Source organism: Lepidothrix coronata, unplaced genomic scaffold (assembly GCF_001604755.1).
Source record: "Lepidothrix coronata isolate B3197 unplaced genomic scaffold, Lepidothrix_coronata-1.0 Scaffold96, whole genome shotgun sequence".
NCBI classification, from domain to species: domain Eukaryota; kingdom Metazoa; phylum Chordata; class Aves; order Passeriformes; family Pipridae; genus Lepidothrix; species Lepidothrix coronata.
Genome location: NW_016690276.1, coordinates 3,456,424 through 3,482,530, shown reverse-complemented (window position 1 = coordinate 3,482,530; position 26,107 = coordinate 3,456,424). Strand labels below are relative to the sequence as shown.

The 26,107-nt window shown below is 39.9% G+C and overlaps 2 protein-coding genes across 2 annotated transcripts in view; one reads left to right on the top strand and one right to left on the bottom strand.

Moving 5' to 3' along the window:
* MANBA (mannosidase beta) overlaps nucleotides 1-24,522 on the top strand; it is a gene marked incomplete at its 5' end in the record, with an annotated part of 32,955 nt that extends 8,433 nt beyond the window's left edge. The window contains 10 exons of the mRNA XM_017822219.1: nucleotides 1,392-1,536; nucleotides 8,614-8,756; nucleotides 10,515-10,772; nucleotides 12,987-13,484; nucleotides 18,674-18,788; nucleotides 21,298-21,384; nucleotides 22,145-22,208; nucleotides 23,165-23,291; nucleotides 24,215-24,271; nucleotides 24,417-24,522. Of these exons, the coding sequence (XP_017677708.1) occupies nucleotides 1,392-1,536; nucleotides 8,614-8,756; nucleotides 10,515-10,772; nucleotides 12,987-13,211 (771 nt within the window). The remainder of the gene's footprint in view (nucleotides 1-1,391; nucleotides 1,537-8,613; nucleotides 8,757-10,514; nucleotides 10,773-12,986; nucleotides 13,485-18,673; nucleotides 18,789-21,297; nucleotides 21,385-22,144; nucleotides 22,209-23,164; nucleotides 23,292-24,214; nucleotides 24,272-24,416) is intronic.
* The window catches only part of NFKB1 (nuclear factor kappa B subunit 1), a 56,927-nt gene continuing 52,580 nt past the window's right edge, over nucleotides 21,761-26,107 (bottom strand). The window contains exons 19-24 of the mRNA XM_017822218.1: nucleotides 25,902-26,001; nucleotides 25,610-25,734; nucleotides 25,203-25,269; nucleotides 24,704-24,876; nucleotides 24,397-24,574; nucleotides 21,761-22,777 (exon numbers count right to left, since the gene is read on the bottom strand). Coding sequence (XP_017677707.1) covers nucleotides 22,590-22,777; nucleotides 24,397-24,574; nucleotides 24,704-24,876; nucleotides 25,203-25,269; nucleotides 25,610-25,734; nucleotides 25,902-26,001 — 831 coding nt within the window. The 3' untranslated portion in view covers nucleotides 21,761-22,589. The remainder of the gene's footprint in view (nucleotides 22,778-24,396; nucleotides 24,575-24,703; nucleotides 24,877-25,202; nucleotides 25,270-25,609; nucleotides 25,735-25,901; nucleotides 26,002-26,107) is intronic.

The following is a 26,107-nucleotide window of genomic DNA, read 5'->3' as shown; positions in this document are numbered from 1 at the left end:
CTGAAGCATTTGAGAGTCCGTTTTAATTTGGAAATAGCTTCTCTCTCATGTACTGGAGAGAGACTCCTATTTTTATCATAGAAGGGTTGGAATACTTCTCAGGGAATTACCCAGGAACTGGCTCAACTGGGATAAAGTCTGGCAGTGTGTGCTACCTTGGTCCCTGTCCCCAGCTGGGTTCACTCATGAAGCTGGTGGAGGATGCAGGGATGTGCTGGGTTTCCATGATATGAGATTATTCCCAGTGCTACATGTTACTTCCTGTTCCAGGGTGGATGTGTTTTGCTCTTCATGTGGCCCTTTTGGGCTTATTGCTTTGATTTTTGCCACATGGAACACACATGCTTTCGAAACAAGATTTTTTTCTAGGGAATGTAGTTCTTTATGAATTAGATTATTAGTAGCTTTTATTTTGTTACATGCTCAGATAATGATATTTTAGAGAATATAATTTGGGCTTTTTTTCAAATCAGGAGCATATATTTTGTTCTTCATCCATAGTAGTTTTACCTCATGCTTGCTTTTTTATTTGTGATTTCTGTGCAAGTTTTAAAAAATGTTAAGTAACTTTTTGATGCTATTAGGCAAGTTTAAAGTGCTGTTAATTTTTGTTGTGTTTCAGGAAATTCAGAAACACTCTTGATGGAAATAACTGCACACTAAGTTTTTAATGTTTGAGAGTGCTGTCAGCAAGTTTTATATAAAAACAAAACAGCTTGAGAATTTTAGGCACTCTTGACAAGAGAACAAGGATAGATGATGCTGTGAAACTGAAAACGGGTAAAACTTGCACAGTGGGGTCCAGACTCAAAAAGCTATGAGAGTTTCTCCAGGGTTAAGTCTGTCAGGGCCTTCCTAACAGATGAAACCATTGAAGAATACCAAAATAAAGCTAGCAAAAAGGGTAAAGACAGTAACTTGACTCAAGTGGATATCTTTAGCTTTTGAGCTGTCCTAAAGATTTTTAACTTTATTTTAAGAATTTCTTTTAATACTTCCCCAGCCTAGTAATGTGCTTTGTGAAGAACATAACAGGCTGTTTAGCATCTGTTGACAACTTGGCCAATGACCAAATCTGAAAAGTGTTTTTTAGATGAGGTGAGGAAGGAGAAAAGAAATGGGAGTTCAGATGGAGAAAGGCTGCCCTTTTGGTGCAGAGTTTTGGCTTTATAGTGTGAATGTGTGTTGTGAGTTCAGTTCATAGGGGTTTAGACATCAAGGGAGTGTGTACTGGAGGTAGTGCAGCCTAACGACATTTGGCAGCTCTTGGGAGTTTAAAGTTATGTGCTGCTGCTGTGAAGTCTGTGTTGTATGTTAATATATTCACACATTTTGAAAGAAAGTAGAATACAATATACCAAAAATATTTTTTTATGTGTTTGTTGATCAAGGTGATGCAGGCTCAGTGTACAAAAACAGAAACTGAATTCTATCGTGCTAGTCAAAGTGAAATAATCAGGGGAGAAGGACACACAATGGGAGCTCTGTACTGGCAACTCAATGACATTTGGCAGGCACCTTCATGGGCTTCCTTGGGTAAGTTTTTGTGACAGTCTGCTGAAAAGCACCAACTACCAGTCTTGTTTTGTTTTCTTCATCTGGACATGTCAGAATAAGAAGTATGGCTCTGCTCTGTCTCTTGGGCAACTTTACAAACCTTGAATATATTTCTATCCATCCTTTAGAAATGCTTTCCAGAAAAGTGTTTTTTCAGGATCATCCTAAGAGTCTGTTAAAGTGGAAGAGGGTATAGAACAAAGCAATTATTTTCCTATGGAAGTTTTGCAGCTTAAGTTCAAACTTAGCAGTCACCAGTTCTTACCCTTGTTTGAGCAGGGTTTAGTTTGGAGAAGTTAAAATTGTATGTAACTCTTAATTTCTTAAAAAAAATATTTTTTTGTTTAAGCAGTATTCTCATTTCTCCCAAGGAAATAATATCGCTGAAGCCAGACAAAGCTGCCTATTAGGAAGGAGTGATGGTTAAGATTGAGGACACAATCCCCTTGTGAACTTCCAACTACCCTTCCTTTTGTTATGTAGAGGTGGATCCTCCCAGCTGCATGTAATATATCTTCCAGGTTTTTCCAGAAAAGAAAATCTTTACATTTTTTGCAAGCTTAATTATTTTAAAATTAGAAAAACCAGTTATTTAAAATTTGGGGACTTGTAATAAATTCTATTTTCAAAGGGGAAATCCCTGATCATATTTATTGTCTCAGCTGTACAAATACATTTATGCACCCAGCCACCCTGGGTGAGAATGGACAGAGAGGGAGGTAGTTGGGTAGGAGAGTAAGAAGAAACACCCACGTATAATTTTACTTTCTGTAATCTCTACAAATTTGGTTGATTTTGTCTTCTCTACCTCCAATGGTAAAATGATCAAAACCTCTCCCTTGAGTTGGCCATAGTGCACTGTCAAAAAACCAACACAACTGTGATCCCGTTCTGAGCAGGATGGGATTTACAGTGTAAAGGCTGGGCCTCTAGATTTCTTCTGTAAGTCAGGTGAGGGAGAGGTGGTTATCTCCATACGTGATTCATTGTGTCCTTAGCTGTCTGATAACTGGGAGGAATTATCTTCTTCGTGCTGAATGTGATTTTCATAGAACTTCATATGAAACCTCTCACCCAGCATAGCTTCTGAGAAGCTCTTTATAGGAGAAGACTAGCTGGGATTTGGTGCCTAATGGGATATCAGATGAGGTGAATCATTCTTCGTGATGAAATTATTCTGCTAATATGCTATTTACAGACATGGTATCTCCTTATATATTATATATATTTATTTTTTCTTTTTAGAACACAAAAACCAGGGTAATCAGGCATATAAAGAGATAAGTCACTCAGGCAGTAAGAAATAGGGGAGGAACGAGGAATGTGTGGTATGAGGGAAGTGGCTGTGTTTCATGTTCCATTTTGGCTACAAGTCATTTTGTAAGGGAGAACTGTTCTATGGCAGCTATTCTATTGGGTATAGTCTCTTTCAATTTTAGTTATTTCTTAAATATTCTGGTTTTGAAAATCTTGATTTAAGCATTTCATGAATGTGAAGAAATAAGAGTGAACTAGGAAAAGCTAAGAGTGTGAAGCTCTTGATCTGTCCTTCGAACAAAATACCACTTTCTCTTCCTTTGAAAAAAAAATTAGCCCACCCCATCCTTCCCCTCTTTCTCTGGGAGATGTTTGTCCCCCTCTCTTTTTGTTCTTCTTTTTTTTTTTTTTTTCATTTATTCATCCAAAGTAAGTAAGTGCAACAACAAAGGAAAACAAATTAGTGGAAGAAACAGGCTAATTTATTTAATTGTTAAGGCAATGGTCTAGCTATAATGGTCATCTTTTGGGACTTTCTAGACTTGTGTTAGGAAATACAATATCCCGATGTTCATTTTTATGACTCTAGCAATGGGTGATGCTCTTAGGCTTTAAGTACCTCAAGAGAAAGAGATGCTTGGAAAAATGTCTCTTTGTAAAGACAGGTGTATTGATACAGGAAGAGATCGTGGAGACCATAAATGTCTTTTTAAGTACAGAGCTGACATCACTGTAGAAAATATATCAAATACTTGAATTATTCATGTGTTGCTGAAGTTGGTTTAGAGAAAAGAAGCTCAGCAGAGATACAGCTGTCCCTTTGTTTTGTTCTATTCCCTCAGTGGAATGAGGAAAGGTTTAATATTCATTTAATTAGGCAGTGTGGTAGAGGGATTTTGAAATGCTAATGGCTGGAATTATGCAAAACTTCAGAGAAATTAGTTTTATTTGCACTTCAAAAACACGTTTCTGCATCTTGTTAGATGGCACAGTAGTATCACCAATGAGCGCTTTTATTTAAATCTGGTATTTCGAAGAGAGCCATGGAGGGGCTTACATAATTTCCCCTACAAAGCAAAAATGTTTCCTCATGAAATGGGGAAAGAAGAAGGTAGCAAATGTTTATCCTTTTAATTTTTATCTTTAAGATGTTTGCTTGGGATTGAATGAAAACACAGCACTGCATTCCTGTCATAGTACTTCTGCCTTCAGCTCAGAACCAGACAGCTTTTATCACAACTGGGTTTTGACTGTTAGCTCTTAGTTGTGGAGCTGGTTGTGCATGTTGAATGCTTTAGCATCTATGCTGTATGTTTTGGTGAAGAGTGCTGTAATACACATGGCAATTTATCTCTCTCCCACACAGGTGTAACCTTGAGGTACCCAACTCAGTTGTCACAAGGTTCCCTTGAACAGATAACTGGCTTTTATTGCAGGTTCAATATTTAGAGCCCCTGGTGAACCCTGGTACAGCCTATTATGGAGAATAATTGATCTGAATTCGTGAGACTGGAGTGAGGAAAGAACTAGCAGCATGTTTCTCGGGTTGCATTTAATGGTGTGAAGTGATTAATTTAAAATCATTTCAGGGAGAACTGTTTGTTTTCACTCCTGCTATCAGTGTAGAAGCTTCAGGGAAGAGCCAGAAAAAAGGGTACTGGGGTCTCATTACAGACCTAATTTTTAGTTTCCTGTTCTGAAGTTTGATACCACAGAGAGTGCCCACCCCATGTTATCAGAAAAAAAATGGGGAACTTGGATTTCTTTAAGAATTTATTTAAATGTGGGAGGAGGAGGAGAAAACCACCCCAGGGCTGTTTTAAATAACTTTTGACTCTTGCCTTTGGGCACACATATCTGTAACAGGAAAGTTTAGGACAAAGAGATTTTTCACTATAGCTACTGATCTTCAGATTTCTTACATCCATTTTTTTTAGGGGGGAGGGGGGAGATGTGAAGGTATTTATATGCAACTTGCCTGTTTTTAAATAAAGAAATGTGGCTCTGGTTTTACGGAAATCAAGGCAACAGATGAACTGAAGAATGTGGGGGTTTTTAATCAGTGAGCTTCAGTTTTCTATGCTGTCTGAAGTTACTTTGACAATTGTATTACCAAGATCCTGTTGCTGGAAAAGTTTTCTTTGAAAGGCACTTCCTGTGTGAAACTGCTACAGCTGTTGAGCTTTGGTTCTTTAAAATGGCTCTAGGTTTTTTGGAAAGGGAAATACCAACCTTAAAAAGCTGATCTGAGGTAAGCAGACTATTGATGTTTTCAAACATTCCAAAACAATAGGTGTAGTGGTAGTAGAATGGTTTTTTGAAATGGTACAAACTTTTAAGTGTGTGGTTTGTTTGGTTTTATATGTTGGTTTGGGTTTCTCTTGTTTTTGTTTCCCTGTGGAAGTGTAATGCCAAATTTACTCTGAGTTTTTTCCTCCTCTGTACAGGTTTCTTGAGGGTCTCTGTATCTGCTACCCAGATAGCAAACTTTCTCTCTTTCCCTCCAGTAACCACTGCAGTGTGGTTCCAACTGTGTAATCCATTTGGAAATCAAGGCACAGCAGAGATTTGAGAGAAGGGCCCAAATCAAAGAGAAACACGATTTTATATTACACTAAGTAACTAGAACTGCCCTACATCAATTGCATTATTGATGTACGTATTTAAGACACTTGAAGCCTAGATTTTCGTCATGTAAGTTAAACTTTTAGGAAAAAAATTCAAGTCAATGGGCACTGAAACCACAGCCCATGCTGGGTAATTTGTCTGAACTCTGGTGGGCTTTTGGGGGTCTGTTGCACTGACAACTGAAATTCCTGAGAGTTCTGTAGCAGTCCTGAGAGTTTTAGAGATTTCAACCCCTCACAAACCATCCCAGCCCATTTCTTATACAAGGCCCATTGCTTTTATTTGTTAGATCAGGTACTGCCCTGCAGTTTACTCTCTTTCAGATAATCCATCCCCAGTCTAAATCTCTCATCTTCTCAAGTGTCATGACCCTAAAGAGTAATTTGTTAACACTCCCTGTTATTGGTGGATTTGTCCTTTAAACCACCAATGTTTTCAGTCAGGAATTGTCCTTGGAATGCTAGAACATGCTTCCTTCTTATCACTAGGGGATCAGGCCCAACCAGCACAGGTTTGTGAAAGGCAGGTCCTGCTTGACCAACTTGATCTTCTTCTATGACAAGGTGACCCGATTTGGTGGATGAAGGAAAGGCTGTGGATGTTGTCATCTAGACTTTAACACCCATTTCCCACAGCATTTTCCTGGAGAAAAAGGCTGCTTGTGGTATGGATGGGTGCACTGTTCACTGCAAAAGCAAACTGGCTGGATGGCTGGGCCCAGAGAGTGGTGGTGAATGGAGTTATATCCAACTGGTGGCCGGTCACTAGCAGGCTTCCCCAGGGATCAGTATTGGGGCCAGCCCTGTTTAATACCTTTATCATTGATCTGAACAAGGGGATTTAGTGCACCCTCAGTCAGTTTGCAAACACCAAGTTGGGTGGCAGTGGTAGGAAGGCTCTCCAGAGGGATCTGGACAGACTAGATTGATGTGCCGAGGCCAGTTGTATGAGATTCAACAAGGTGAAGTGCCAAGTCCTGCACTTGGGCCACAACCACCCCATGCAGGCTGGGGGTAGAATGGCTGGAAAGCTGCCTGGAGGAAAAGACCTGGGTGTGCTGGTCAACTTCAGACTAAACATGAGCCAGCAGTGTGCCCAGGTGGCCAAGAAGGCCAAAGGCTTCCTGGCCTGTATCAGAAGTAGTGTGGCCAGCAGGACCAGGGCAGTGATTGCCTCTCTCTACTCAGCACTGGTGAGGCTGCACTTTGAATTCTGTGTTCAGTTCTGGACCTCTCACTACAAGAAAGACATTGAGGAGCTGGAGCGAGTCCAGAGAAGGACAACAGAGCTGGTGAAGGCTCTGGAGCACAAGTCTGAGGAGCAGATGAGGGAGCTGGGATTGTTCAGTCTGGAGAAAAGGAGGAGGCTCAGGGGTGACCTTATCACTCTCTGCAATTACTTGAAAAGAGGTTGTAACCAGGTGGGGTTAGGCCTTTTCTCAAAAGTAACAAGTGACAGGACAATAGGAAATAGCCTCAAATTGTGCCAGGGCAAGTTTAAATTGGATCTTAGGAAAAATTTCTTCACTGAAAGGGTTGTCAATGTTGCCCAGCGAAGTGGTGGAGTCACCATCCCTGAAAGTCTTTACAAGTTGTATAGATGTGGCACTTAGGGACGTGCTTTAGAGGTGAACAGTTAACTTGATGATCTTAGAGGTCTTTTGCAACATAAATGGTTCTACAGTTCTATATACTGAGCAGCACCAATATACTGAGTATGTTCATCAGTTTGTCAACTGTCTGTTTTGAAGAAGCTCAGCAGCCTCTCCTGAAGTTTTCGTTTAGACTTACCTCTTTGGTTTGTTTCAGTACTATTAATTTGAATGGTGTTTCTTCTGGCAACAGACTGATCTCACAGCACAGTTGAATCCTGTATGGGTTTTCCAAGCAGATTCGAGCTTTGCTTATCCGTTCTCCAAGCTAGCTGGTTGTGAACTTGCTGAGAACAAGGTGATGTGTAAGGTGATAAGCTGGAGCTAGTGCACTTTACTCTTCTCAAAGTTCATTTGTGTCTGTGTGGAGTGCAGGCAGAGCATATTCAGCCTGGGAAAGTCACAAACGCAGCCTTTAAAGGATACATCACTCTGAATGAAGTCTTTACTTAAGAGATTTTTGAAAATGCTAAGAGCTTTGTACAGGCACCAAAACAGAGAGGCAATTAGTTACGAGAAAAACATATTACTGAAAATATTCTTCAGCATCCATGGACTTTAAACCTGTTGCATAAAACAAAGAGTCAACAACAAGAATGAAATCAGCATCTAACTTTTCTTTCCTTATGAGATGCTGCAGCTGACTTGCTACTTCCTTTTAGTGCTGTTTCAATGACTGGATAATGACTGAGCAACGACAGACTTAAAATGCTGACGGTGGGTGCTAGATGGAAGGTTAATAGAGGAAGAAATGGAAGCAGCTTTTCTTCCAAAATGATTATGTGGCACTGTTGCATCTGGCAAAATTGCTTTTTTTGGAGAGGACGCAATGTTTGATGGCTTTTCCAGTTTAATGGCAGGCTTTCAAAGTATTAAAAGTAATGAGGTACATCTCATTAAAGAGGCAATGCAAACTGATTGGCATATGTCTGTCATGGACATACATATGGCTCTCATGAAGTAAATGTTGTCTCTAGATCTTGGCAAATTCATTTTGCCAAGCTCAGAGTTGTCTTTGGTTTAAGAACTTGTTTTTTATCTTTGTTGCTACTGATGTTCCTCTAAGAAAGAGGGGGACTGAAAAAGGGGAAGAAAGTGCTTTGTATAAGCACCAAAAGTCAGATTTTGGTGTCTCTTTTTATAGTAGTGGTAGCTTGTGGCTACATAGATGCTCTTGCTGCTTGCTTAATGTGTGGTATGCCGTGTCAGTTTTGTCACTTGTGTTTAAGGCTTTATTTAACTGAATGGCAGTGTAGCAATGATAGGAGCAAGAGGTAGAAAATGTGACCTTTTGGTGAAGTTCAAAGTAAAGCTTCAAGGAGCATTGAATCTTTAGAGTAGAGCCTTGCCTGGAAGGAAGCTAGAGTACCTTCAGTCATTCTTTGCACTTGGTAGAGGTACAAAAGGGTACAGGAGGATGCTGTATTGCCATAGCAGGACCAGAAAGCACAGGAAGAGATTGAAGTGCCAAGACAGTCTTGGATTCAGTTTGATTCTTTCTTCCTTTTAACCCTTTACAGAGTATGGTGGTAAGTGGAAACTGCTCCATTATTTTGCCCGGAACTTCTTTGCACCACTGCTGCCTGTGGCGTATGAAGACCAAGGTGTGTTGTACATTTACGGTGTCTCAGATCTTCATGGGGACCAGAAGCTGACTTTGAGGGTAAGTGACACCTCTCTCACCACCCTTGTGTGCCTCCTGCAAAAATGTGAGAAGCTGAAAGAGCACATCTTTGCTTAACAAGCTTCAAGCTATGTTCAGACACAATGAGGTGCAACTCTAGTCTTTAATCTTCTTAGAGGCAACACTGTCTTTTATTATAGTAGTGTGTACTGCTTCACAGAAGAAGGAATTAAGTGCTTTGCTTTCAACCTGTAGGTACAAGCCTGGAATTAACTATTCTATTGAAATCTTAAAGGGATTGATGGTTAAATAGAACAAAGTGTGAAAAATGGTACCTCACTACTTAACAAAACTGTTCCTGGGTGTTAGAACTAGATTAACTGACTAAGCAGGGGCAGGAAAAAGGGATTGTACCACTGCTTATCAGTACTCAAACTATACCACTTTGGGAAAAAGGACTGGATTATTTTCTGAAATATTGATAGAACATCAAGGTGTACATTAATTGCAAGGTCACTTATGCAGTGTTATCATTTTTCAATTGATGCCTTACATTGTTTTCTGATAATGCTGTAGAAATTGATAGGATTTTTCAGGAAGTATTTGGGCTGCTGAGTTGCCTTGTAGACCACAGTCTTCCTTTTCAACTTGTTACATTTTGTTGCTGTTAATCATGTGGCAACCAGATCCCAAATGAATTTAGGGACCATGTTGCATGATGAGATATAACTCCTAGCATACAGTGTGTCCCATGTGAAAACTCTGGTAAGGATGGAAAACCAGATCTGGAATGACTCACTAGTCATTTTGGAACTAATAGGATGGGTGTGTCAAGTCCTGGTTCACTCGTCTGTCTAGTGGATTTCCATGAATTTTGAGATTTATAAGGTTGCTTATATATAGTAATATATGGTACAGAAAATGGTTGCAATTTCTGGATAGTTCAGACTAGAACTGCACTTATTGAAATTGTTTATTTCTGGTCTGAGTTATTCTAACAGACTTAAATTCAGATTTTCTGATAGCATCAGGAAATCATTGGCAGTAGGGTAGTTCTGATGAATACTGTATTTTGCGCTTCAAGAAAATTTGGAACTTAACTTTTGAAAGGAGTTAAGATCTATTTCTGACTGCAGACTCCTGTTGAGGTAAAAAATAACCTAAAATTTATGAAATAAATTGTAAATAAAATGTAATTCTCATTATGTGCTTATCTTCCAAATTATGCCTTTTTTAAAGGTATGTTCATAATGCATGCATGACGTTTGGAAGTGTGTTTTGCTGTATTAATATAACTTTCACAGTCTCTTTTAAGGTGATGCAGCTTGCTTCTGTTTAATGGTGATTATGCAGAAACTCTAGCTTACCCAGTTGAGTTACATCAGATAACACTGAGCAATCTTAAGAAAATCCTTTGCTTGACTTTTTTTAATCAAGGAGAGGAGGAAAGAGAGTCAACAAATTAGTCACTCACTAATTCCATTTCCCAGCACTCCCTTGGCAGAAATTGGCAATCCCCTCCTCTGGAGGAGCCTGAAGAAAACAAAAAGTCTTGCAGATCAAAAACAACAACAGCTCAAGACTGTTTGAAATGGACTAACTGTTTTTAGAAGGATCTAATTATTATGCCATATCTATTGTTTAAATCTTTGTAGAGTTTCTTGCTAGGTGGAAATCAGCTGGTGCTGTCAGGAAAACATCTGTTGTAATGAACAATCTGAAACCTAGGATGCTGCACTGTTTTCATAGATGTAGCTTTTCTTCTAATATTTGTGCTCTCTCAATATGCTTCAATAGGTCGTTGTGCACACCTGGGGTTCTTTGGAGCCAGTATGTACCCTTGCCAAAGAAGGTGTGATTGTTAAAGCACAAAGTGCTGTGCCCATCTACAAGGAGTCCATAAGCGATGTTCTGGAAAGATGCAGAAATTGTACCAGGAAAAGCTGTGTTATTACTTTCTGTCTTGTGGGAGAAGATGGCCTCCAGAGTCCTACGAACCATTTCTTCCTTTCATCACTAAAGGATGCTGTAGGATTAGAAAAGACCCAGCTTAGTGTAAGCATCAATCATGCTAAATTACTGCATTTGATTTTGCTAATCTTGCTGGTTTGAGTGGTTTGCCTGCTATGCAGTGTCTGGTTCCACTGAATGTTCTTTCTCCTTAGTTGTTGCTGTTATAGCTTCCATGTTGAGTTCAAAATCAGATTTTTTTTTTTCTGTGTCACTATATGAATATCTAAATAAGACTGGTGGTTGGTTTGTTTGTTTTCATGTGTGTTTTTTGCCTGGGCTTTGGTTTTTTTCAAATAATGAAGCCTCCCTTTCATTTTTTAGACTGTCTTTCACCTGACTGCTGCAGCATTACTCCTTTCTTACTTTTTTGTCCCTAGATAGCAAAAAGCATCATGACAAGTGGTTTGGCTTGCAGGCGGTAATGTCACTATTAGGTGTTCCTAGTTCAGTTGAGTGTGGAGTGCATTGTTGTCATGATATTTCCTCTCTTTCGAAGTGCTAGTATTTCCTCTTGAAGTGCTCACACTCTGAGATCAGTGTACCATTGCTAACATGTAATATTCCGTGATCCTTTCCTCCTTCTTCAACTCCCTGCCCTCCAGAAAGGGTTCTGATTTGCGTAATAGTGATTATTTCTTAATAGCTGACAAGTGTGTCAGTCTTCTGAACAGGCACAAAAAGCATCAGTGTTGTGTAACATTTAGTCAGTTTGGTGCTTTTCCTTAGATTTCTTCTGCTCCCAGCAAGCTTGCTGTGTATAGAGGGAACATGCATGCTCTGTGTGTGTGTGTACACACACACATTTTGTTAAGCCTCACTTCTTAGCATTTACGTTTTATTGCAAAATTCTTAATCGTCAGATTGGCAGGATGGGGACCTGTGCCTTCTCACATTTGGCTTTCAAACTGCAGCTTTGCTCTTTGGGACTAAACTAAACAAGGGTGGAATAGAGGTCTTTAATCTCTTTGAATCTGGACCAGCATAATTGCTTTACAAAAAGAAAATGGGCCAGATTTTCCCCTCTTATCTCGCAGTGCAGTCTGCCTCCTGCGTATACAAAGGAAAGAAATCAGCCTGTTTTTATTTTTTTTCAGCTGGTGGCACAATCTGGAGTCTGAGTCATGCTGGGGTTTTTTTTTTGTGGGTGACAACATCAATAATAAAAGCTCTGCAACTGGAGCATCGTTGGGAAATTTCACTCCTTTATCCCATAGCTGTGTTGTCTTTGAATTTATCCTTGTTAGCTGTCTGTACTGCAAAGTGGTCATCTTAGGAAAGTATGCAGCTATGATTAAAAACATTATTCTGTTTAGCAAGAAGCTGGTGCTTCTATACATAGTTACTAATAAGCTAACTAAATTTTCAAATACATTGCTAATCCAAGAGCTACTGTTCATAGCATCGCTTTTAAAAAGCATGAAGACATTAGTGTTTCTTCAGGAAACATGAAATGCAAAGAATGCGTGCTTTTTGTTAAAAATGAAAAAGCCTTGCTTTTCGTGTAACTGGAATGTGACGTCTGCACTGAATATAACTTGTTTTCTGTTTATATATAGTTAATAGGCGTTTGGAAACAGTGTTGCATAATATTTCATTATGGTGAATGGGGAGTGCTGCGTGAAAATGCATCCTGGTTGGGATTTTAAGTCTATCTGAGAGTAACTACTGGTAGAACTTGATATAAAACATTAAACTTTGTCCTGGTATTTTACAACTATTTTTTTTTTATATTTTACTAAACACAGTATAAGGGCTTCACTGCCATGTTCCATTAAGATGAGACGACCTCCTGTGTTACTGTGATATTTTTTTTTACCATCTTTTGCTTCTGTGTATTTCTACCATGGATTTAATTGGAATGGCAATTTAGTAGTTGTGAATTGATCGGTTGAGTGAAGTGTTATGAAAGGACAAATCTCTTTCACTGCAGTAAGTACAGGATACAAGTACTATGTGCAAGTTAGATTACCATTTATTCAGTTATTTTCATAAGAAGATGGTAGAGTGATAACACTTTGGCATTCTTCCACCATCTGTAGTATTCTGTAGCAAGGCTGTAATAACATTTGCAGTTTTTGCATGATTCTTGGATATGAATCCTGTTGATTTCCAGAAGAGATTATTAATTTGGATCAAATGTGGTTGTTCAGTCTGTGTTATGGGCATGCAGCTCTTTTACCAGTTTGGGTGTGACTGGGGTCTTCTTTAACATGCATATTTTCTTTTATTTATTTATTTTTTTTATTTCTCTTTCAGGCTTCTGTATCCAAACAAGATGATACTTATATATTTGTTCTTCAGACCACTGCAATTGCTCCTTTTGTTTCTATGGATGTAGGGAGTATAAAAGGCAGATTTAGTGATAATGGTTTCCTCATGACTGAAAAGAAGAAAGTGGTTGTGTTTTATCCTTGGGAACCTACCAGTGTTGAAGAACTAGAAAATTCACTAACCTTGACCTCTCTGTTGGATGTTGTCTGAAAATACCTCGTTTCCTTCTAGTTATATAAACAGTGAAACAGGAGGAGAAGAAAAGTTAAAACAATTTTACTGAAGTTGAAGTGACACACAATTTGAGCCAACTGGAGAACATACTGTCTGTTCCTGTCATGTGTGAATTTTAACTGCTGGTTCAATGTAAAGATATCAACAGCAAAGCTTACATATAATATATGCGGTGTCTTGAAAGTACATCCATAGTTTTTCTAGTTTCACTATGCTTTAAGTGGAAATTCATCTTAAGATAACAGCAAGGTATGCTGGGGAGTAGGGGGAAGGGCAGGGAATGAAGCTGGGACAACCTCCAGAAGTACGCCTCCAAGTTGTTTGATCTATCTACACCCAGATCAGGAGGGCACTAGTCCTACCCTTTCAGATCTATGGCTGTCATCCATTAAGGTGGTCTGCCTGCCTCCTGCAAGGCATGAAACCTGGGCTGTCGAGTCAGACATCAGGCAGATCTGTTCCCCTTTCTGAAAGAGGAATTCAGTACAAGACTTGTTTTCTGCTCTCTTTTCATGCAAAATAAGCAACAGCCTTTGAGAGCTCTGCATCTAGCTTTGTCTATGCCCAGAGAGCTGCAGGTGCAGTCACAAACCTTTTGCTGCTGTGTGGGATCCCACATAATGTGCCATGTGAGAAAAGGAGCAGGGAGAAGAGTTAACCAAAGGTGCCAAGAGAAAGGAGGCAGTACAGAGAAGAAATGGTCACGTAAGAGAACCACAGAGGTGCAAGTGACTGTTTTTTCTCTACTAAATGCAGGGTGCAGCGGCTGCTGTTCTCACTCAGACACTGCTGCACAGACATTCTGTTACCTCTTGGCATTCCTCATGAGTGGTCCTGTGCTCCACACTGATCCTCCTCTCTTTCCAACAAATTAAAACCTCAACATTTTTCTTTCTATGGTTCCCCATAGAAGACACTCTTGACTCATTATTATATCTGGTGGCACATTGAATTCCTTAGTCTATACAAAGTAATGGTGGTTCACCTTCCATTCTGTTTCCAACTATGTTTTAAAATTTTTAGGTTTCTCATAGAAATGTCATCTCACTTTGGCATTTAATACAAAGAAAATAAGCTTGCTTCAGCATGGTGGACTGCTGTAGCCTGTGGAGCTGAAAGCCTGAGGGTTTGGCTGTCATGAAATCAAGGCCAACGAGCCACTCTGTGAGCAGGTTGCTAAACAGTGGGCTTGTCTGTCAGATGTGGTTTGAAATGCAGCTGGGATCTTGCTGGGGTTCCGCAAGAATCCCCTCGCAGTCCGAGCAAGTATTAATTTTCCTGCAAAGCAGAATCAGCACCATAGTAGGTGGTGTTTGAACAAGCTCTACCGGTGATGTCCATCTGTGTTGTAAAAGCACCAGGTAGGTGATATTTGCTGGGGGGGGCGGGTCTCGAGCTCGTGGCTGTTCCACTGGACACTTAGAGACCTTGGACTGGGGGTTGTTTTCTTGCAGCGACCACAGTTTTAATGGGCAGAGAAATGAGCATGTTGATAAATCCTTGGTGATCTCTGGTGCTTTTGAATTGGGTGTTAACAAAAAAATTACATACTCCTGAGCAAAAGAAAGAACTTAAGGATGAAAGATAAATGATAAATGGAAGTTGCTTACAAATTCTTTATTAGGTCAGCAAAACAACTAACTGCATTTGCATTGTAGGCTTTTTCTGATTCAACACTGGTCCTAGCTAAAAGAAGACATGAAAACAATCAAAATATGGAGGTGTATGTGCCAATGTTTATAGGTTATGCAAAATAAATAGAGAAAATGACAGTCATGAGTAAAACTTAACAGTTAGAAAATGCAGATATTGATAAAGGAGATTAAAAGTTATCTGAAAGGCATCCTGTGCCAACAATACAAAAAAAATTCTTCATTTTTTTTGGTGTCCTGGCATCAAAGTGAAATCAAAGCAGCAATGGCATCAATATAAGGTAAGGATGAAAAAATGTGGAAAAAATATGATTAATGAATACTGCTGCAGTGTATTAGAAAAAGGGCAGATTTTGTTGATGTCTTTCTCTTATGGAGAAATATTTCTTCCAGCAACATCTAGATAGAACTTCAAAATGGCACTTAATAGTGTTAAAGAAATAGAGCTTTGATAGAGTCACTTGTTTAAAGACAATCAAGAGGATTGTCTGGAGGTCAATGATATTTGTTCTTGGTGCATCTCAGCATAGGAGTGAAGTTTGAGATATGTAGAAAAGAGCTTTTGGATTGCTAGAACTTGGATAACTGTGACCTTGTTTAGCCTGTCACAAATTTTAGGCAAAATCGTGAAAGAAATGATGTGGTATGTGATAAATAAATGGTGAAGTGGCTATGCAACTAATGTCTACCAGCACAGTTATGTAGAACAGCATTCTTTTATGTTTTTTTCCCCTGTTGCTTTCTGCAATTACCAGATTGATGTGAAAAGGTTCAGGTGATTTTTTTGATTGCTGTTTTTGAAGGTCAGAAGCTCCCTAAGGAGCAGGTCCATTCTTTCTCACTGGAGAGCTTTAATTCAGCAGTAGGTGCTGTTATGAAAGATTAGCAGTTGCTTAAGCCAAACGCTTGAGCTCAAAACAGAATTTAATGGGGAAGGTTCACTTCCATTGTTGTCTTAATATCCTTAATACATCCTTTTGATTTCCTGGTGTTGTAGTAGGTGTGTATTTATAGGAGCTGTTCTCTGCCCCATGCAGCAGTGGCTGTAACATGTGCTTTGGTTAACCATTTTCCCTTGGTACTTTTGCAGTTGCATACTGTGCTATACTTGGTTACATTGTTCTGCTGTTGTCTCAGATCAGGGCAAAGATAGGAATGCAAGTGAAGAGAGATTCAGGGTACCCAGCACTCATATCAACACATCCATCTGTAGCCACCTGAGTGTTGTTGCAGCTCCTGGGCAGCACCTGTATTGCCAGTTCTGTCTGATGGGCAGGGGTTCAGGAGCAGGAGCATTGGGAGGAGCATATGGTGAGTGTCATGGTGCTTGTCCTCACTGCCATTAAATTATTGGTGGTAGCAGTAGAGGGGACTGGGCTCATCAGTGTTCTTTCAGGGTGGATCCTTGCTATGTTTTGTTCAAGGATCGGTGAGTTTACTTGTGCTGGTGGCCTTTCTTTGCTCTTGGGCCCCCTCCTGGCTATTCTCCACTGATGGCAAAAGTTAGCAGCCAGAGTGCACTTCAGCCATGACCAATGCCCTTCTAGAACAGAACCTGAGAGCAGGTTTGGGAAGAACACTGTATGGCATTGGCTGATTTGTTGTCCTAAAACTGGTCTCTGGCAGAGATTTGGCTCTGAACCTATTCAGGACTTGCAGAGACCATTTTGAGCTTTAGGGGGCACCTCTTTGTTTGTAATTTCTGCCACATGTGGAAGCCTTATTTTGCTCCAGTTTACTGGAGCATGTCCTTGGAAGCTTTTTCAAGTTCTTCTGCATCTTCTCCAGGAAAGAAGCATGCAAATGTATCTGAAAGTTCCTCTCTAAGAAAGTGTTCATAGTTTGTCAGTCTTTGTTGTTACCTGTTGTTTGCATACCTTTTGGCCTGGACAGTTTTCTGGCTTAGAGGCATGTCTTTTTTTGGTATTTTTATTTCTATTAGTCCCCTTTTGGTTTTGGAGATGTGTAGCAGACACATTTTTCAGGCACTTGTAGCAGTGTCAGGAGCAGAGAAACAGGCCAATGAGTTTCTTATTCTAGGGACAGGACAGTTGGGTTTTGTAGCTTACAAGCCAGTCTTTATACTGTCAGAATCACAGTTTTCTTTCTTACCCTCTGAGTAGTAAGTTAAGTCATCCAGGGACTTGTGGTTAGAATGTTTAAGGACATGTTCCAGTCAAAGAATTTGGTCTACATAACTCTGCTTTCCAGTCAGATGTTACACAATAGTGAAATCAAAGTCCCAGTTTAGTTTAATTAGAGTGGAAAAACAAAGCTTAAATGAAAAAAGGGCATCTTTCTGTAGGAAGTAGAGTCAGTTAGTAGAGACCCATAAATACCTGGTTTGATTATTAGTGTGTATCATGGCCAAAATAAAAGGTGTCTCTGGTCTAGGTGACTACAGCAAAGGAAATGTGCTGCAGCATAAAGGGAAACAATACCCTGAGGTGTCAGGAGGAAGGCAGTGAGCATGGCTGCTTGCCAGGACCTGTTCATGCAGCTCTGCTTTGGGAGTTGATATTGAAATTTTTTTATGGGTTCTGTGAGTTCAAAGTGGTTCAGGGTTGCTCTTTCTTTGCATAGCTTTTTTACTTTGAGACTGGCTGGGTACCTGGTTGACTCTGTGGAGGGGAATGGCTGTGGTAGAACTACTGGCCTGTGGATTGAGCCAGGCTTTATGGCCTGGTGGGGAGCTGGGTAATCCAGAACAGAGCTCTAAGTAAGAAAGAGTCTGTTGAGCTGGTGGCCTACTGGGGAAGCAGCTCTTGTCAGATGGAGGAGCTGAAAGTTTCAATCCTGTTTCATGGTGGTGAAAAACCAAAACCTTAAATGCCAGCCTCTGATACCTCTTTGCAAACATTGCCATTGCCAGGCATTGCAGCTTCTCTGCCTTCTCCTATTGTAGCAGTCCTCCTTTACTTGTTGTAAGTAAGCTACATAGTAATACTTGGGGATGCTGGCCCTGCAATTCTGTCTTACCAACTAACATGGACTATACCAGGGTTTAAGCTTCAGCCCATTTCCCCAACAACTGTAAAGGAGTGATGGTGTGAGCCAGGCCTCAGGAGGTTTCCTATGAAAGAAATAGGGGAAATCTTCATCTCTTGTTATTCCATGGTAGTGTTAGGGCGGTAGGAAGCTGTGGTTGGGTTGCCCAGTGTGAACACTGGTGAGGATCCAAGGGCAGCACATAAAGAAGCGGGCTCAGTGTTTAGAACAGTGACGTGTTTTGTGTATCTAACCATCTGTTACCCATCTGGAAGTGCTCTGGCTACAGATTTTGGTTTGTACTGTAGCCAAATATAGACTTTCTTCCCTGGGATGCTGAAGACAAGAAGATACTGAGGTGACTGCACATCTGAAAGAGAAGTGAGGCAGTTGTCATGCCCCTGTCTTTCTGGCAGACGTTGTATTAGCTATCCCAGAGGCGTGATGCTGCTCTGTGCCTGTGTGGGCTGACTCAGCTGGAATGTTGGCAAGTGCCATGGTGGGGCACAGGTTAACAGGTGTTAAGTCTGTCACAAGTGTTTTCCCTTGCAGTATGTAATGAAGGCCACTGATCTGCTAGAGCTCCTCTGTATTGTAAATGAAGCAAGGGTGAATGGATGGCTGAAAAATTGCTACAATGCTTGAGTTTAAATGAGGCCATGGGGAAACCTCTGCAGGCTTTGAATAATAACAGACATACTACAGCCTGGCTCTAAGCAGGACATCAGGCTGCTTCATAATGCTGAATGCAGAAAATCAACTCCTTGGTAATTAACTTGTGTTGTCTTTTTCCTGTAGCTGTAGGAATCTTTGGAAGCCAGCAAAAGTGTGGACTGCGCCTTTGGCGGTTACTTTAGAACTGCTCTGTTGCAAGGGGTGATCATCCAGAAGAGCCAAAAGCTGTGGACTGTGGGTGAGTATTGACCACTGCACCCTGAGCTAACAAATCGGCAGTAGTGTTCCTGACGCTTGGAGGGAGCAAGGACAGTGGTTCTTTTTTTTAAATGTTAAAAAAAAGCATTTTACTTGCCCAGACAATGGAAAAAAGAGGCTTTATACACCAGCACATGTAGGTAACATTCTTATCCTTCCTGCAGTCCACAAAATTTCAGAATGCTTCCTAGAACTTCCCACTACCACACTGATTTCCAAGTTTGTAAATACCCCCAAATATGATGCCAAGAAACTTACAGCTGTGGCAGCCAATCTAAAATCAAGGGCAGTTTAACTTTCTGAATAATCCATTTTACATCAAATGTAGAGAAGATCCATAGTGATCTGTTGTCACAACTTTTGCTGCATTCCACAAGTTTCTGATGTTTATTACTGCAGTACAGTAGCAAAACAGTGGAGCAGGCTCCATTCCACTGCAAATGTAGATTAAGTTTAGAATTATTTCAGATTTTGATCCTCACTGTAAGTAAGTTAAAATGTAATACTAAACTGGACTGAGAATGCCCAAAGTTTACATTTCAGGGGGGGGGGGAAAAGTTTAATTACATAACCTTTCTTATTTTAATACTGAACCATTTGAATATTTCAAGTGTTGCAGGTAAATCAGCGCAGTTACTGTCAAAGTGAGAAGAAGCCTGATTAGCACTCAAAAGAACAAACCCATGAAATCAGGTTTTAAGGATCAATTCGAGGTTGCTGGTTAATGATCTTTGCTCATACCTTCAACCTCAGTGCTTTAATTGCTAATGGAAATAGGCACCAGGCTGCTTGCAGTGCGATGCAGCGCACAAGAGTCCACTGTGGAATAGGCCTAGTCAGAACTGCTCATCCAGCCACAGTGCAGACACCCTGCTCTTGAGTTTGACACGTTGTTGGGTGTTTCCTATTGTTTCTGCACATATCTTAAAAAAACTCAAACTTATTCCTGACTTTTCAGAACTTAGTGAATACCCTTCTCAGTTTTGTTTCCTCAGGGTAACATGGAATAGAATGGGGACAACATCCTGTGCTACAATGTGTAGTGAGGTCCTCGCTGAATGAAACCGTTAAGCCTAAGTTACACCATTACTACTCCGTGAGAAAGGTTTCCCTCTATAAGCCAGGTGTAGACAGAAGCTCTCAGGCAGCTGATTTCTGGATTCTTGCAGGACTGTAGCTGTAGTTTATTCTATCACACTTTTGAAATAGGAATGGCACTACCTTTCTTAGCAAGGAGGTGTAAGGATTAATATCTGTTTGAGGAGAGCAGATACGATGATGTGGTCAATAAATACATCTTGACAGTTACTTGATGTGAACACATTTGTTTTAAATGTTCAAGACTTGTCTGTGTCACTTACACTGTCTCTTGCTAAGCCTCATTCCTCTGTATGTATGTTGCCTTCATCCTCACACCTGCAAGGAGCCCGACCTTCTTCCAGGTACCATCAGTGCAAGAATCAGTGTGCCCTGTACAGGATGACCACTACTACTAAGAAAAAAGGTCGAGCAGAAGAGCACAGTTGTGTGTTTTAGTGTTTTAACTGAGCTGCTTGCAATAAGCACTAGGTTCTCCAGCAGGTTTGCTCTCCCAAATGGAACTACACCAGACACAAATGTCTCCTAGTAGATGTCCTGCCACTTTCTGTAGCGTGTCCTACACTAGGTGGTGTGTTCTACCTCTGTTCTAACACGCTGTGTGGAAGATGGAGAGGGTTGATACAGATGGGAAAAGTTATCCTATTATGTGACTCAGCTGTAGAAATTTAGTGTTCCAGTTTGAATTACTGAGAACACTTTTTAAATTAAGCTTTTTTCTATCTCTAAACAAAGAGGGGGAAAAAAAATAAAAGGACTAAAGTGTCTTTTGTTAAATATACTGAAACTGAGATGCTGCAAGGAAGAAAGCTGCCAGACTGCCATTTAAAGCACTTCAATACACAGGGCCTAGGGGACCTGCTGTTCATTGCATGAATAGCTATTATACAGCATTTGGTCATTAAGTGCTTAAGGAAATATAGGCCCAGGTGTCTTCTGGTGGTTTAAAAACAGAGCTGGTGAGAACTGAGGCTAAAAAGTGTGAATCAACAGTCAGGGTGCACTGCTGACCTGTAGGATTGTAGAAACCTCAGTAAAAATCTCTGCCAGCTTCCTGAGTTGGACAGCAGCTCATCTGGGGTTCAGTAAGCCCTTCCACCCTCAGAATATGAGAACCTTTGCCTGTTTCTATTAGACAAATACATTAATTGAACAAAAATCCTTATGCCTTAGATGCTGCATATGCAGGTTATACATACAATAACTGCAAGAAAGAATGGCATTTTTACTATTATTCATCATGTTTCCCTGAAAGTAATTAAAATACTCAGTAATTCAGCTGGATATAAAATTAGTTCAAAAGGTTTTTTCATTACTTGGTTTAATTCATTACAGCAACTACTGCTCTAAATGTAACCATTCTCAAGGTTTATCTTGATTCATTTTCTCAGGAGTGACACCCAGGTTACTGAAGACTGAACTGAACCAACAGCAACCCTGTCAAATCTCCATCTTTGTGCCACAAAAACTGGCTACAAGTGACTGACAATGGTACAATGCCGCTGGTTGTCTTTTCATCATGAAATCTGATACCTGCTCTGTACTTTTAGTTGGGCCAACATCAGTAACAGTTACACTCACTATCTCAGAATTAATGTGAAACAAGAAACACTTGTTTCTTGAGCACAGTTACTACAGGAGTTTCTAGATAGCCTAAAGGAGAACTGTCTCATCAGAGTTTTGCTGAGACACTAAATAGTTGGTTTCAGTGTAAATGAACACTCTGCTGCCATAATTATGAGAACTGAAACAAGGCAGAGGCTTTAATTCCAAAGCACAAAGCACAGCTGCTTAGCAGTTGCTGATGCTCCTGCTCTCCCACCAAAAAAGATGCTTCAAGCTTTAAGACAGGTGGCTTGCAACCCTTTATTTATTTTAGTATTTGGAAATCAGCATGCTCTTGTATCAATGACTAAAATTGAAATGCTAAATCTTCAATAACTCTACTTGAAAGATATGGAAAAATCACAGCAAGCATAGACAAGAGAATTAATTTTAGGGTTTTATTATAAAAGTAAAATAAAAATAAGCATTTAAAAAGCCCACTTTGTCAAACACGAACAGATATAAAAAAACTATTTACAAGTAGGAAAATGCCAAACTGGAAAAAGATTTTGAATAACAGGCACCAAAGTGAAATTTAAATACATTATTTGAAATATACAAGATTCTTTTTTTTAGGATTTTCTTTTTTTCTCTGAATTGTCACTGTTACGATTAATGATTTTTCTTTGCCAGCTATATTAGGAGCTCTTTTCGTGCAACTGTGCTGCAAAAATTATGAAGAGACCGGCTAGAAACTGTATCCTTTGATTGCTCTGTGTGCCTTACTTCTTTTTTGAGTTCATATTATGCTTTAAGGAGTGACTTTCATCTGTAAAAGAAAATCCTCACAACCCAGAAAAGCTCAGTCAGTCTTTCATAGCGTCCAGTCCTGTGTATTAATATGGCAGTAGAGCCCTGGTTATTGTATATGGCTTGTAAATGAATAAAATTAAATGTACTTGAGGAAGGAAGCAGTGCCTAGGAGTTGCATGCTGAAGTTGCCATTGCTTCTGGTTCGAGTGGGATTCTTCCAGTGCACTTTTGGTTGTGAATTCACTTCCCTCTGACCAGGACAACACTGATGTAATTTTTAATGTTGCATTTGTTCATGTAACTGCATATTGCTAATTGAACATTACTATTCGGCTATATAATTGCTTTGGACTGAACTTCCATGTCCGTAGCCCAGGGCCATTTTGCTCAGTGTTAGTGATGACTTGCTGTTCAGAGAGTCTGAATAAGTAAAACTCAGTTTGCGGAACGAGGTCTCCACACCGCTGTCACACGTGCTTTCGTTGTCTTGAAATTTGCTGTTATAAAGCTCACCTTAGGAAGAGAGAAAAAGGAAATATGTTACTCTTTGTGTGGCTTGAGTAATGCTGCTTTCAGAAAAGTCTAAGGAATGCAAACCAACAGGGTCAAAGCTCTTCTATAGGAAAATGATTCTAATATGAGGTATTATTTTAGGAAAAGCTGTACTTTCAGGCCACCAAAGCATGTGATCTGACATATTGCTGGCAGAGATCAGCTTGCAGTTGGAGCTTGGATGGGATGAGAAGCCTGGTGCTCTGCTGACACTAATGTTGTCACTGCACATTGGTCAGGACTGCCCAGGTGTCAAAAGGTTCTCTGGTTCTCACATTCAGGCTCTGAGCAAATGTACAGCTCCAGGATGAGGCTCATGTTATTTTAACTTACATATTTCTTTTTGAGACAAATATTTGAACAATTTTCATCTAGTAAATGAACCTGAAATAGGAACAAGTCAGCAGCACCCATCACCTGTGCACTATTCACAAAAGGAGTGCCTGACTGCAAGGGATCAGTGTCCAAGCTGAAGGTATGATATGGGATCAGTGTGACTATAACAGTGGTTGGCATATTAGAGTTCAATCTTATTTTTCTAAACAAACACCTTAAAATAAACAATGTGATGCAGTCCATTCCTGTTGTAAAGGAGCAGAACCCCTCTTACCCTTCAAGATTAATCTAAAGGCGTAATATGTGTACAAGCACATTTTTGGGTAGGTGTGAAGGTTCTTTCCATGACTGAACAAACTGTTCCATAGAGAGTAAACTGGCAACATTAGATTAGAATGGAGTGACTGTGGTTTTCCTTTTTTTCCTTTCCAGAAATATCTACAGTATTTTCACGTACAGGCAGCATTACTGGTGTTTTAACAGTAAAAAACAAAGGGTTTTTTTACTTAAAATGGCCAGGCAATGACTGAACATCCCTGATGACTTTCTGACTTCTCACAACCTCTGTTTTTTGTGTTAGTAGAGTCCCTTGCCCAGAAACACTGTAGGACTTCCATCATTGAAGATGCTCAGAACTCAACTGGACATGACATGGACAAACCCATGTAATATTTATACTGGCCCTGCTCTGAGCAGGTAGTTGACAGCAGGACTGCTTGTGGTCCTGTGTAATCTCTGCCTACAGAATACTGGGACATTTTGGAGTGCTACACACTGTAGAAAGAGATATTTAATACCAAAGTCTTATTGAGAAGTTTATGTGCCCAAAACATTTTTGTGTATCCGTATATGAGGGGGGAGAAAAAAGTCAAAAGCTAATGGCACTTGTACATGCCTGGGAAATAATTGCCTAGTTTATCTTTTGAAACTTATTCTCAGTACATTCATGGCATTACCATCAGCAAATAGTAAGTGTCTGGTTTTAGAAAAGGGAGGCAGTATATTCAATACTGTGATGCAGGCATGCTGATTCAAATGGTCCATTTTTCCTCTCTCTTCTAGGCCTAGCAAATATCTATGACAAGAAAGTCACGCTGCAGTAAAATATTTCTGAAGCAGGTAGGCACCTGAGGCATTGTGTGTAAGGAAATATAAAATCTATCATCAGTCCAAGGTGGGGTGGGGAGGGAGAATTAAGAAAAACATCTTAAATGAAGCTCTTCATATTTTGTTGTCAATTTTACCTGTCTCTCCACTTGCAAAGGTGAGTGGTGATGACGACGGAAGAGCTTTTGCTGTACTCTTCTCCAGGTGAGATGGGCTGTGTGAGATGGATAATGCTTCCTGAATGACTTCAATGGCTTCTGTGTGATTCATCTGCCTCAAAGCAGCAATCAGCTCCTGAACTGTACCACCAGAGACCTAAGAGAGAAGACACCAGATGCTCACCATCATCCAGGCTGGCTAGAACTGAAGGGCTCCTCACTGTCCAGGAGGACAGTGTTCTCTACACGTGTGAATGTTCTTTATAACTTGTTACAGCCACGTTACCTCATAGTTATCTAGCAGAGTTTTCGATGGAGAAGGGCTCAACCTGAAGGCATTATTAAGTATGCCAAGACCCAGTTTTTGTGCTAGAGTGGACCAGTTTCTGGTAGGATCAGGCAATTCCAATAGTTTGTAAAGCTGCATCTTGGAACTTTCATTCAGCTCTCTCAAGTTTCCTGGGGAACAGAGAAATATGTTAGTTTATTATTTACACAAATCATGCACCAGTTCATTTCTAAGCAGAAACAAAACTAAACTGAAGAGTATATTAGTGTCCAGTCCCAGTGTTTATAAATGTATTGCTGTAATATTGAAAATGTACTCCTTTGTGTCCTTATGACTTCTTAAGGGAATTGTGCTCATTCTGTGAGCAAGTGGTTGGGAGGGTACCTCTCCTCCCTCACCAGTTCAGTTACAAGCTATAGCAGGGCAATGTCTTCTGCCACTATGGTTTGAGAATTCAGTTACTAGAGGGATTTTGTCAAGTCTTTATAGATGTTACCTCGTGTCAGCAACTCCTCCGAAACTTCTGTTGACTGGTAGGGTTTCCCATTTAATATGTCATACACCTAAGAGAATATATTAAATTCAGTATTTAGCAGAAACCTTGTTAGTATCCATTATCTTGACAAGTCTCAGCAGTATTGTACCTAATTCCATCTGTAAATCAGCATTTTTTCCTCTCTGAGGTTCAGTAGTCTGTTAAGTGGAGCTTTCTTCCAATGTTATTTCATTGGGGGAGTTTTGTGGCTGAATTAGTTTAATTTTTGATGGCAAATTAGTCACTTGTCACCACTGAAATAACTGTGGATGCAGTGAAAGGAGCTAGCTAAGAGATCTGAACTGTCCTTGATGATTAGAAATAAAAACAGAAAAAAACTCAACAAACAGAAAAAACAGACCACATACCTCACAGTTGGCTGCCATATCCAGCGGTGTTGTTCCAGGCACAATCCCTTCATCATCATCTTCAGCATCTTTCACATCATCTAGATCAAACAATGGCTCAAAGTTCTCAATGTGAGGATTTGCACCTGGAAAACAAGTGTGCAAAAAAAAAGTAAGAAAAAAGGCTTCGAGTTGGTTTTCAACAATATTTAAAATATGCATTCTAATTTCTGAATGGCAAAACAGCTAATTTATTTACTCCAGCTAAATGATATTTTATATTAAGCCAGCAAATAACTCTTTTTAAAATTACATTTAAATGCTGTCACATCTCTGTGTAGTGCTACTCTCCAATATAAAGAGGGGGAAAAAATGTTCCAATAAATATTCAGATCTAATTCTTCTAAAGTGACCTAAAATAGGAGACAGTAACAAGCTCATGTTTCAGTGATGGGGTTATTTTTGTTTCTAAAGCAGTCCAGCACTTATCCCAGCTATAACAAGGTCTCTTTTCCACTT